The 13,266-nt window shown below is 41.8% G+C and overlaps 1 protein-coding gene across 1 annotated transcript; it reads left to right on the forward strand.

The window, feature by feature from the left end:
• Positions 1–93: 93 nt before the first annotated feature.
• On the forward strand, positions 94–7,166 carry LOC139350350 (sorting nexin-4-like). Its single transcript, XM_070991650.1, has 14 exons — positions 94–210; positions 707–831; positions 990–1,128; positions 2,458–2,607; positions 2,699–2,746; positions 2,838–2,893; positions 3,957–4,029; positions 4,283–4,344; positions 4,654–4,719; positions 4,880–4,969; positions 5,597–5,696; positions 5,831–5,976; positions 6,090–6,204; positions 6,300–7,166. The coding sequence occupies exons 1-14, from the start codon at positions 121–123 to the stop codon at positions 6,345–6,347; spliced, it is 1,308 nt and encodes a 435-aa protein (XP_070847751.1). The 5' UTR covers positions 94–120; the 3' UTR covers positions 6,348–7,166.
• The last annotated feature ends 6,100 nt before the right edge of the window (positions 7,167–13,266 follow it).

Below are 13,266 nucleotides of genomic sequence, written 5' to 3' on the forward strand. Positions count from 1 at the left end.
AAAAAATCGTGTTTGTTGATGGCATAATGACGCGTACAGCAAAGGGTTAACGCCTGCTGGCTGATGTGCGCTCTGCGCATGCGCCCTGGCTCACCGACAACATCAGGAGGAAAGAGGAGGATGGCGGAGGATGGTAAAGAAGAGTCGGTATCTACTGACGATGATTTGGAGCACACAACTGCGGACAGGAGAAACAGCTTGAACAACACGGTAGAACCACAACGTTACTTACATTTCCAGGGGTAAAGGACCCTTATCTCCCGCACAGCTGTGGGAAATGGCTCTGTTAACGTTACGTTGAATGTGTTGACCGCTGGATAACTTGACAGTTCAAAGCTCGGTGCTAGCTTACATTATGTTATAGACAAGTTAGCGAAACATACAAGTTAATACACGTTGATTTGTCTTAATTCAGCTAATTTTTCAAACGCCGTTTAAATAGTGTTCGCCTTTATGGGCACAGAGGACATAAATGACTCACCCAGTCTGCTTTTATTCCAATGTTAACATTGTGTTTTTTAATAAAAGAAGGTTTCAGGTCATATATCCAAATAGCTGTTAGCTCGTAGGCTAACAAGAAAACAAAATGTCACCACGAAGGAGCAGACGGGTGGGAACAAAGGCACAACTGTGTCACAGAGAGCTATGTTCAGGCTGTTTCAGCCTGTTTGCAGCCTGGCAGTGATGGTGCTGTGTGGTGGTTCAGGTGGTGGAGGAGGGCTCCTCGCTCCTGCGCAGGATGGAGATCTGCGTGGCGGAGGCGGAGAAACGGAGCGGCAAGAATGCAGTGAACATGCAGGAGACGTTCACCGTCTACCTCCTGGAAACACGGTGAGAATAACACCCGTCTTATCAGTCCTTTGAGAGGAAGAGCTGTGGGTTCAGCTGAGATGTTTTTATTTCCTTCCTTCTTTCAGCTCTGCCTTGCATGAATCTTCTTCTGTCTTTTGTGCAAAAACAACTTCACAAAATTGTCTTCATCTTTGAAGGCCCATGGATGCAGTCGCTGAAGGCCGTAACCCAGCCCCGGACTCCTTATGGAGGAGATACAGTGAATTTGAACTGCTGCGGAACTACCTAATAGTTACATATCCATACATCGTTGTCCCCCCGCTGCCTGAGAAGAGGGTGAGTTCAGTGACGTGCAAAGGATGCTTGCTTTATGTCCTTCAAGAAATGTCCAACGGAATATGAGAGGAGGAGCATAAGGAGGTTAAGAAAGCACCATTGGCTTCAGCTAACTTAAAGAAAGTGGGGAGTAATACAGCTCCACCCAACAGGGATGCTACAAGACGGTCATTTTACTTTGCAAACACTTCACAGAAGTCAAGAAGTCACTTTCTGCCAACACTTATTAGATTAACGGCTGTTCTCTGGGACAGCATGTCACATGCATGCACTGAGCTACAGATGAACAATTTAGAGTTTTCTGTACCTTTTTAAACTAAAAGGTCTAAAAGTTTAAGACTTTGGCATTATATATAACAAGTGCTCCTCTGTCTAATGCCATTTTTATTATTTAATATTGAAATGGACATTTAAAAAGTTCTTCTGTGGTACTGAGATGACTTTCACAATTGAAGGAATTTTCCCCTGCGATGATTTTAGGTGGCTCGACAGCATAATAGTACAAGTTATTTTGTTAAGGGTAGGAAGGGATCATTTTTATCTCAGTACCTGCTCGTAAGCCTGCTAAACACCTGCATGTCACAGCCGTGGCAATTTGGGATAATCAGCAGACCAGTTGGCTTTATCTACTGAAAGACTGCTGGTGTTTCCAGAGCCAGCGGGGCGACGGCTCCGTGACTATCTCCTGTGTTGTTTTGTAGTCCCAGGCTAAATTCCAGTGTGCTCATGGGACACTGTTGCGCTGTGACTGTGAATTGGGGCATATTGAGTAACAGAAAGAGAAATCTCCTGGGTTTTAGCTTCTGCTTTGTCCAGTCTGTTCTGCCTACCTGCTCTGGGATGTAGATTTTACTCATTGGCTCATCTACATTGGATGACTCTCACTTTTCATTCTGCTGAAAGCTGAAATGTTCCCAAACTGACAAAGTTCTGTTTGGTTTTGCAGAGCAGCTGCTGTTATTTCCATCTTAAAAAACAAAGACTGTGTATAACATGCGATGTCACATGCGGTTTGTGGTGATCGCTTACTATACCAACCATGTTATCTAGGTTGTATTGCAGACTCTCACACACTTAAACTTTCACAGAGCTGCTGCAACAGCTGGCTGATGTCTGACAGCAAAGTCAAGATTAATGTTATTTATATCGTAGCAGTGCCCCCCAGAATTTCCTACAGGTTGTTTATCTTGTAGAGCAACAGCCATTGTAGCTACTGTGTGTCTATATCCAGTTGATATAACCCCCTGAAAAAACAATCAAGTAAATAAACTGCAGATATGTCAAAGGAAGAGTGGAATGCAGGCTGTTTGTTTGTTCTCCTGCATGCAGGCAGAGTTTGTGTGGCACAAGCTGTCAGCAGACAACATGGATCCAGACTTTGTGGAGCGCCGCAGGGTGGGGCTGGAGAACTTTCTGCTCCGTGTGGCGTCACATCCAGTCCTCTCCAATGACAAGATCCTCTACCACTTCCTCACTGAGGTACAAGCTGCAGCTGTTGCTCACTCCAGCTGTTCAAGTGATCGATTCTAGATCAGTGGTTGATTGATTAACTTCACGCTGTGTGTGGCAGGAACACGGCTGGAAGGAAGTGGTGTATGAGACGGGATTTCAGGCAAAGGTAATGGACAGTCGCAGAGCTTCTTTGTCTGTATTCTTCCAGAGATGTTTCGGCGTTCACAAAGCTTGACTTCCTGTTTCTCCTGTTGCAGGCAGATTCCAGGCTGAGAGCTCTCAGTGCCACCTTCAGGGTGAGAAATCCAGATAAGTAAGTTATAAGTGTGTTTCTAAACACAGTGTAAGAGAATATTCTGCCACTAGGGGGTGCTACAAATTCAAAAAGTATTTTTTAAAACCTTTATTACACATCTTTAAATAGAAGTCCAAATATTATTACACAAAAATTCATCTTTTACATTAAAACACCAAACTTAACTTAAATTCTTTCTAACTATGTTATTCATTCTGTCCCAAAAAAGCTTAACAATATTACAGGTATAGACAAGGTGTTCCTGAGATTCAAGATCTTTTTGACAAAATGTACATGCATTATTGAGAATTCACTACTTGGATACATTTATTTTATTGTTTTAAAATGAACGTCCTCTGTGGTTGGTAACAAAGGAAATGACAGAGTAGTTCTGAATGTCCATGCATCAAAACCTTTGCAATGAAATGTGTCTTATAACAAACAGGGAGAGGAAAACGTTCATCTGAGAAGCTGTAATTGTCAATAAAGATGCAGATGCAGTAGATAGCAAGTGGAGGTATTACACAAGAATATTGTAATCTCGGTCTGGTGCAGCTAGAGAACATGCTGGCTAAATCTTGAAATCTCCTCCATCATTCACAGGATTCTGCCCAAAAATCAAATATTCCTTTGTAGACAGCCATACATTTTTTTATTCTTTTGCTAAAGAGCCTGAATATTCTTTGATCTCACTGCCGCATGGTCACGTGGTTCAGCTCAAAGTAGTTCCAAAGAAATCCGCTCTCTCAGCTTGACGGCAGCAGCAACGATTCCTGCAGCAGTTTTCAGTCAGTATTAACACATAATGTGCAGGTGAGACAGCAAGAATCCTTTTTTTCTGCTCCCATAATGTAGAATACAGTAACAGCAGTGGTGGAAAATATGATGTCAACAATTAATTGATTATCAAAATGAAGAGTAAAGACATTGTTGCAGCTCCCGATCTGTCAGATTAAAGGAAAAGTAAAATAGAAAATAAAATATACACATTGAAATAACTAGGTAGACTTTTAATCAATCATTTAATTTTTCATTTGAATCACTGTCTTCTGTACTTGTGTCTTTACTGTTTCTCTCTCAGACGCTTCATGGAAATGAAACACTACAGCGATGAGCTGCAGTCTCACACGTCTCAGCTGCTGCGAGCGCGAGCGGTGAGTAGCAAGAGTCAATTTAGGATTGAATGACTTCATTCATGTGTATGAATGAGCAGAATGTAACCTTAAACAATGCTGTTAACATTTTCAGATGGCTAAATCCAGAGTTGTATATCTGGTTCCTGCTGTTTAAGTAACATGACTGTACAGAACTAAAAGAAAAGATACTCCTGAGACCTGCTGGGCTCCTTAGACTGGACATGTGAATGAATGTTGCTTTAGTTTTCTTTACTTCCTGTGTCTCCTCCAGAGGGTTGCAGATCGACTCTACGGTGTTTACAAGGTCCATGGGAACTACGGAAGAGTCTTCAGGTCTGACAGAAAGCATGTCATAATGTGTATTTTATACTTTACAACATGCACAGCACACAGTAGTCTGTCATTAGACCCCCAATTTGGATGAGGGGAAAACTAAAAACTTGAATGTGACAGAAAAGATTTTCGATTTTTTTGATATTTCCTCTAATGTAGTCTAGTCTAGTGTGTGTGTGACAGACTCTCCTTGATAATTTGCCGGTGTGTGTGTGTGTGTGTGTGTGTGTGTGTGTGTGTGTGTGTGTGTGTGTGTGTGTGTGTGCGTGTGCGTGCGCGCACGTGTGTGCATCCACGTGTACACTGCAGTGAGTGGAGCGCCATAGAGAAAGAGATGGGAGATGGACTCCAAAGTGCCGGTCATCACATGGACGCGTGAGTATTTGACGCTTGCTGCCTTGTCGTAATCCCATCTGTCTGTGTCAGTGCAGTTTTGTGTAATTCCTCAGCAGATCTTATATTTAACGCACGCTGTAGAATTGGTCACCACCAGCTGTGATGCTTAAGACCGGTTGTCTTTGTCACATGTCTGTAGATATGCTGCATCCATAGATGACATCTTAGAAGAAGAGGAACATTATGCAGACCAAATGAAAGAATATCTATTCTATGCTGAAGCTCTGAGGTAAGAGCCAGTTTGTTTTAAAATGTTTTAAAGGCCGGTGACAGAGCAGGTCCATGGCATTAGTGTGTTCGCAGTTCAGCCTCAGATAGCGCTTCATGTGTTCTTTTTCTTTAAGATTCTCAAACCAAACTCCTAAAGGAGGAAAAGTCATCTTGTATGTGTTGCCACATCCAGTAGTTTTTGCTTTTAACATTCAGCAAGCTTTTGGGAACTGAGGACACTAACTTGTTGAAGTTTTGACTGTGAAATTCATTCAGATTGTGCCTGATACGCGGCTTCAGTTGACAGAGTACATGCCTCACATCTTAACATCCAGTAGGTGGCAGCAAAGCTGGAACTGAACAAATATTAAAGTGATTGTAGAACATGTTAAACTACCAGCCACTCCTGTTGCACTGGTATAGCTGGGTTCAGTGGGCTACTCTCTCCACTGTCTGCTGCTGGTGCCTTCAGGCTCGTTATAGTCAGATTATTGACTGGTAACAGCGGTGAAGGCGATTTGTTGTCGACCTGTCCCACAGCTTGACTGTTCCCCTGATGACTGAGTTGACTTTTTCAGGTGCTCATGTCCAACCCTGATGACAGACGGCTGATATTGATATCATGTTGTGCACTTTGCTTTGGCAGAGCAGTGTGCAGGAAACATGAGCTGACCCAGTTCGAGCTTGAGATGGCTTCCCAGGACCTCATCTCCAAGAAGCAGCAACGTGAGGAGCTGGCTACAGGGGTACACTGAACTAATGATATACACACATCCCTTTACTGTCCTTGTGTTTGCAATTCTTGAGCAGCAATGGCTAATTGTGTAATTCAAGACCTTTGATGGGGACACCTCCTAACTAACATGTATGTTTTCCTTAGATCGTGCGGACGTTCTCCTTCAAAGGCATGACCAACAAGCTTTTTGGCCAAGAGGCACCTGAGCAGAGAGAGGCCAGACTGAAGCTGCTGGAGGAACTGATCGCAGAGGGTGAAGAGACCGTGAAGGAGAAAACCCTCGAGTGCGAGTGAGTCACGGATGCTGCTTCATGCTGGCACACTGGTGAAAGCCTGTGCTGGTTAAAGGATAATAGATTTGGCTGTTTTGCCTGTGTGCTTGATTTGATCTGTTTTACTACAGAGAGCACGTTGAAAAGGCGTGGGTGGACATGCAGCGCTTCAAGGAGCAGAAAGACAAAGATCTGCGTGAGGCGCTCATCAACTACGCTGTCATGCAGATCAGCATGTGCAAAAAGGTAGAGAGCCGCACGGCAGCTGTCTGAAGGTTACAGGACACCTGCACAGGTCACGTTCATGATGCAAGGCTTTTATTTCCTCTCTCTCTCTGCAGGGGATTCAAGTGTGGAGCAATGCTAAAGAATGTTTCCTCAAGATGTAAAAGTCAAAGCCATATTCAGTGGATGTCCGCGCCTCAGTGATGCTCAGCTGGGAGGATAATGTCATTTCAAGTATTCACACAAACTGGGTCCATGTGCAGCTAACTTTTTTAATAAGCATATATTTACAAGTTGATGAGGCAAAACATCAAATGTATTGTCTGTTTTGTTTTTAATTGAATATATGTCCAAAGATTATTATTCACGTTCTGTTTTATTTATTTTGATTTGTTACACAGTGTTTCAGCTTTTTGGGGGGTCGTACCACCAGATATTGAGACGCAGACTCCCAGTTAGCCTTTGGACCCTTGTAGCACATCTCATACACATATGAAACTGATCCAGCCTCACATTACCACCTTATAAAAGAATATATAGAAGATCTAAAAGTTGATATGGAATCATGATGAACATACAAAATACAAAACGTTAAATGTGATTGTTTCAGGTCAGCGTACAAAAACCAGTCGTCACTTTCGTTCAACAGTCCAGAGTCTAGATGTTAATTGCGTGTTGTGATGTCCTGGAAAATGTATGGTACTAATGTACAGTAAGCTGCACATGAGTCCTGCCACTCAGTCCAAGGTGATTTTGTCTGTTTAACTTAATTTAATCTTAATTTATTGACTGAAATGTCCTCATGTTTCATGTTATTTATTAGCTACTTCTTAATTGCCTGTTTTTCGAGGTTTCCAGCAATACGTTTTGTGAGTGTATTAAGTTTTCATAATCCTATTTGTCCATTTTTATATTTCAAATTTTAATGCTCAGTTTGGATGTAGGTTTGTTTGTTGTTTATTTGAATAAAAACGTGTCACACCTGACTGTATTTGTATTTAGTTTTTCTCCTTTATTTGAATACATGCAATAATCCAGAAATACACTTGTAATGTAAATGTCCCATGTAGTCAGACATGATGGAACACCTTTCCTGTAAATATAATCACAGTCAACTGTTACAGGACTAATGGGGGAATGTTAATGAAAATATTAGGCCGCGTAGGATCCCATTATCTCATTTCTGCTGTGTCACATATCCGCTTGGTAGGACTAATAATTACTTCAAGAACAGTTGGTACTGTCAGATCTGACATGGTGACCATCGTCATAGATAAAAATATCGTCTAGTCTGATCCCAACATAACACTGCACAGTGCCTTGGACCTCACCAAGGTTTTTCCAGTGTTGCAAAAGTGGCTCACTTTGAGTCAGACCACCACAGTGGCCTATGCTGCTCTGCTAACATGCTAACTTATACACAGCCCACTGACTGACCAGTCAGGTTACTGGAAAAATAGACTTTATTCCCATAGATTTTACGATCAAATGACAAATGATAAAAAACATTTTTCTACATGACTGATTTCTATGATTATTATATAAGAGATAGATGGAATATGTGCTGACTCTGGGATTAACACAAGCTTTCTAACAAACAGCTTTAGTGCAACAGTTTGATCATATATATCTCATCAGGTGTTTATTATTTTTCCTCTGAACTACAGACTGCAGAAACATCACTGTCTCTCGATGTGTCACTATTTTGAACAGGTTATTTATGATGAGACAATTGAGATTTGTTGTGGTTTGAAGACCGTTGGTTCTTGTGAGCTGTGGAGAGGTGTGGGGCTGTGTTTCCTCTGTTTCCTTATTTGGCAGAGGCTGGGGTGGTTCTCCAGGTGGCTTTGGGGGCTGGCTCCTACTCAGATGGGACTCATCACAATCAGCACAGTATAAAGACTGTGGAGTGCTGAAGACTCGTCGCCACATTAGGGACACAGATGGCCAACTACTGCATTGACATATGGGGCATTTAGAGAGCCGTCCTGCAAAAAGGGTGCTGCAGATGTGTTGGGAGAAGGACAGGCCGTACAAAGAAAGTTTCGGCTGAATGGAAAATCAAGTAGCAAGAGATGGGGGAGCGTGTGATAAGAACATTGGCGCTACTGTTGTGTGGCCAGTTAGACCTGTCTGGATATTAGAAAAGCCTTGTGTTGATGTAGAATTGCTCAGAATTAATCACAGTATTAAGGATGCTAATTTAATTACAGAATATTATAGTTACAGGCCTTTGCAATTCGTGTCAAGAGGCTGAGTGTTATGACAAGTTATGGTGACACAGTTAGAGAAAACAGGACAGGCAGAGGACAACGTTGGAAGTACATTAGAGTGTGGGGACAGTGAGCAAGGGAGGAAATGGATATTCTGTTTTCTAAGGAGGACTAGAGTGGACAAACGTCTCCAGGGAGATTCCACAGTATCTCCCCTTAATGGATAAAACCAAAACCAGTAAAACCAGAAGATGGCAGTAATGCAACATGCTGGATGCCAGCTGCCATAAAAACCTCAAAGAAGAAGAAGAAGACAAATTGTTTCCTCTGCTTAGTGGTATTTCTGGCCTTTCACTTGTGTTATGAGTGTTAGTTATCAGAGTGTTTGTTCTCCAGTGTGTATCCTCAGTGTCTCATCTCCTGTGTCTTTCCCCTTTGTCTTTGGAACCCTCAACCACCACCACCTTGCTTCACCTGTGCCTCCACCACCTTGTGCCCTCAATGCAAGCACTACCTGAGCGCTGTGCCTCACGCCTCACCTGCTGTTGTCAGGACTTTCTAGTTTTTTTTAATTATTGTGTCAGTAAGATTTAGAGAGGCTTTAAAGTTTGGAGAGAGCCAGGCAGGCTGTTTCCCTGCTTCCAGTCCTGATGCTAAGCTAGGCTAACCAACTCTTGGCTCCAGTTCCATCCTTAAAGGTTCATATTTTTAAAGACTCTCTTCAAACATTGCTCACGTGTACATACTCTTTGTAATTGATTCTGCTGTTTATATTGCAACAAAGAAATCCCTCCTCAAAGTGAAATCAGCTTTTACTGAAGCAAAGATTGAAATACTAATACTATGCTCCTATTAGTTTTCTGAGATAGACAAAGACAAAGTCGCCTCAACAGCCACCACTGAGGCAGCACCCCCCACCAACAAGTAAATCATGGTGGTTTAAAGCAGAATCTTCCCGAGAGCCCAAAGAGATTCATGCTGTAAACTCCACTTCCTTGATCTTTGTTCCATCAGTCACACTGATTAGACTGACTTTAAGCAGAGTCACTGTCAGTTTCCTGTTTTCTTTTCTTTTCTTTTCTTTTCTTTTTTTTTTTTTAGATTCTGGTGGTTTTTGTATTTTCCTCTATTTGTATTTTTCATGTTTTTCATCACTGCAGATTTGCCAATGCATGTGGATGCAAGTTTTCATGTTGAATTCTTGTAACTTTAATTTAATAGACTGTAAAACTCTTGAAATGCATTACAGAATCCCTGAAGAGTAGCTGTCTTCCAGGGGGTAGTGCACGAATCGTTCTGCTCCACTTGGGGGCGCCAGATTGTAGTTCAGGTTGAGTAATTCAGTCTATTTTGCAGTACGACTGAAATGGAATGGCTTGACGAATTGATGAATACACTAAATATGTTAATTAACCAAGAAATTGTGGCATCACTGAAGAGACTGTGAAAACTCATTACTGTGACATGTTATTCTGTTTTTCTTACTTTAAAGGTCTAAATGGTTTTTTAGTCGTCAGAAAAGGTGAGGGTCAGATGATGAGGGGCCCCAGCGGTTAGACGAAACTTTGAAGTGACATGATGACACTAAAGAGCATAGAGGAACAAGGCAAATGCCACGATATGCCTGAAATTCAAAAACATTTATAAGGGGAAAGGTGACATAAAATGAAAACTATTCCAATAAATCTTGGTCACCATGAAAAAATATTAGATTTTTTTATACTTTCCATATTGTCTTGTATTTTTTAAAAAAAAAACATTTTTTTCATTTCGTAGTCATTTGATTGTAGCCCACACTGGATTATGTAATATCTCAGTTTTTGTGATTTGTGTTCATAATCTTTTAAAAATAACAGTTTGTCGTATTACGGGTCATTCATTTGGGAGTCATGGGCATTGAACTCTACTGTCGAATGTTTCCTAATTAATGCCTTCACATTCTGAAATAGGAGGAATGCTGTTGAATATTGTTTGCTGGTGAATCAGAGGTGATCTTTTCCAGCTGTAAGAGCTGAATTGTTTTAAACGGCTAAACAAGCAAAGCCATTGTGACCATTGCAGGCTCTTCTTTTGGTGATGTGTATTTGGAGATACTTTGCGTTTGAGCACAGCTAGTTTGAATTTTAATGAAGTGGAAATACCTTTGGAACTCAAGCAAACACTGTGGGAGTCTGTACAGGCAGTCTGCTACTTTCCCTCATTCCAAGAAATTCTTTCTGTCTGACGTCACAGATAACGTCTTAAATGAGAACGCAACTATTCATTTACCTGAATGTAGCTCATTATCAAAAATGTTAAATTCTGTATATGCAACGCTGTGAGTAGCATGTGCAGAGCTACAAATGCCATGTACAGTTTGAGAGGGGAATGCTGTCGTGCTCCTAATCATACAATTTCAGCTCTTATTGCTTATGCGTTGTGGGAATGGATGTTCTCTCATTATGTTTACTGTTTCAGGGGTGATGTTATTCAGCACTGCATCATCGTCAGACTGGTTTAAACATCCATTTAGCAATCTAGGCTTAAGGTAATAGGTACTTAGCTCTGTGTGTGTGCGTGTGTGCACAGAGGAAGAGGGAGTTTTAAGTGTGCCTCTTGGAATCTAATGGAGGATTTTCTGACGTCGGGAGCTGGCAGTGAACGCATCGGAGGCGGCGGCGTGTGTTGTTTCACGTCATCGGGATGTCAGAGTTCAAGATCAGGTTGTTGTTGGATGCTTACACACCACTTTGGCAGGATGCCAGAGCCGGAGCGTCATGTCGCATCCCAAAGCTAAACGTCTACTCAGGGACTGTCAGAAGAAGTCAGTGAACTTTTCTCATGGCACAAAATGTCCACACTATATGATGGATAGATTTAATGGTTCAATAGACATTAACTAGTTTTAACTACATCTGTATTCTTGGGAGCACATTGTGTCCTTGGTATTTTTATGATTGTGTCTCTATCAAATAAAACAGAGATAGAACTTACCAGCATAAAAACTGTATCCAAAGAGTTCAAGAGGTTTGTGAGTAATGACATCAAAACTAAACATTGTCACACTGGCCCCTGGTCTCCCTACTTCTTTGCAGCTTGCTTTAACCAGTCTTGTCATTTTATATTTGGATTCAGCAGACGCCCCAAGATCAGTATTTGCCTATTATTGGCCTAGTATTGGCCTAACATGAGGCAGCAAATCTTGATCTGATGAGCAGTTTCAGTTTGAGTAGAGATGTGATCTACGGTAACTTTAGGGGAACACATTCATGAAGGAAAATGAAAGTGTGCAGTGCTCTTCTTGTTGCCAGTAAGGACCAGCCTTCTTCGAATGGTCCACAAATGAGTGCAGCAGCTCTCTCTTTTAATGAAATGCAGGCTACAATGCTAACCTGCAGCAGCATGACAGTGCAGAATATTTCCGCAGTCAAGCACAGACGTGATAGTTGATTTCACAATGCTCTGCTGTGTTTGTCCTGGCAAAAGAAACTTAATTTGAATTGTAATTAGCAAAGAACATAAATAGCAGAAACACCAAAGGCTCTTAACTTCATATGGCATTTACTGAACTGCACTTTTCACCTGCTGTTAACACCTGAACTTTCCAGCTGCAGACTATGACTTTGCATTGAGTCATTATACTGTTGCGAAATCCAGAGATTTCAGAGAATGAGAAATTCACCTCACCTACACATTCAGTGTCCGGTTAAAGTCAGGAAACTCCATTCGTGACAGTGCAAATAAGGACCAAGCACAGAACCTTGTGGTGCCCCTTAGGTACACCTGTATATTATCTGTATAAGCACTACCTATATATGCATTCTTATGGATATCATTTTAATTCTTATTTACCTCTTTGAGTTGCTCATTGTATTTAAATGGTTTTGGTATTCTTATTTGTAGCATGTCCGTTGCAACATTGCAATTTCCCACTGGTATAAACACACTTCTCTGTCTATGGAAATGACTATTGCGGTGGAGGCTGATCTGACACCATCAGTGCAAATCGCTTGTGTTCTAGACTCTATATTGCAGCCATGTGATTTACTGTCTGAATTAGCTGGCTGCATACGTGAGCAGGTTGAATTAATTATATGACATCGGTATCATGTGATCTGAAGTCTGCACCGCTGCACCTTGAACAGCACTTCACAGTGTTATCACATGGTATTGAATCCAGTCTGAGCACTTTTTTTATTTTGCAATGAGTGCTGTAGGTTTCAGGTAAAAAAGAAAAAAAAGTGAAAACTTTGACCTCGTTCATTAACCAAAAAAAAAACAACCTGGATTTCACAGGAGCGATGATGATAAAATGGCATTTGTGTGAGACATAGCAGAGGATCCAGTCCTCCAGACCTTGTGTTAATAACTAGTGGGAGAAAAAGGCAGTGCCCTGTGAGGAGACGATGTGTGAGACTGCACGTATGCTGTTCACAGCTGCCAGACAGGCCAGGAGGAGCAGCAGCGTGTGTGTGTGTGTGTGTGTGTGTGTGTGTGTGTGTGTGTGTGTGTGTGTGTGTGTGTGTGTGTGTGTGTGTGTGTGAGAGAGAGAAAGACAGACTGTGTCTAGGTGATACATTAGTTGCAAGCTGGAGGTTACAGATAATAGTGTCACATTTCAGTTTTATTTGCTTGTGTGTGCATGAGTGTGTGTTGGAATATGGGGGTGTGTGCGTGTGTGAAGCATGGTGCGGAGTCACGTTTATCTTCGCTTTATGGAGACTGCAGATTATGTGATGTCACCGACCGCCTGAGAGCTTTTCCACAGATTAGTTTCCTCGGCTGTGCCGCACTGTCCACTCTGAAGTTTAGCCATTTTAAAGGGTTTTCTGATCGTCCAAAAATCCCCTGAAAAGCCCCAAACTGCCAACAAATGTACTCTGTTAACAAA

The sequence above is a fragment of the Chaetodon trifascialis genome, chromosome 22, assembly GCF_039877785.1.
Source record: "Chaetodon trifascialis isolate fChaTrf1 chromosome 22, fChaTrf1.hap1, whole genome shotgun sequence".
Taxonomy (NCBI): Eukaryota; Metazoa; Chordata; class Actinopteri; order Chaetodontiformes; family Chaetodontidae; genus Chaetodon; species Chaetodon trifascialis.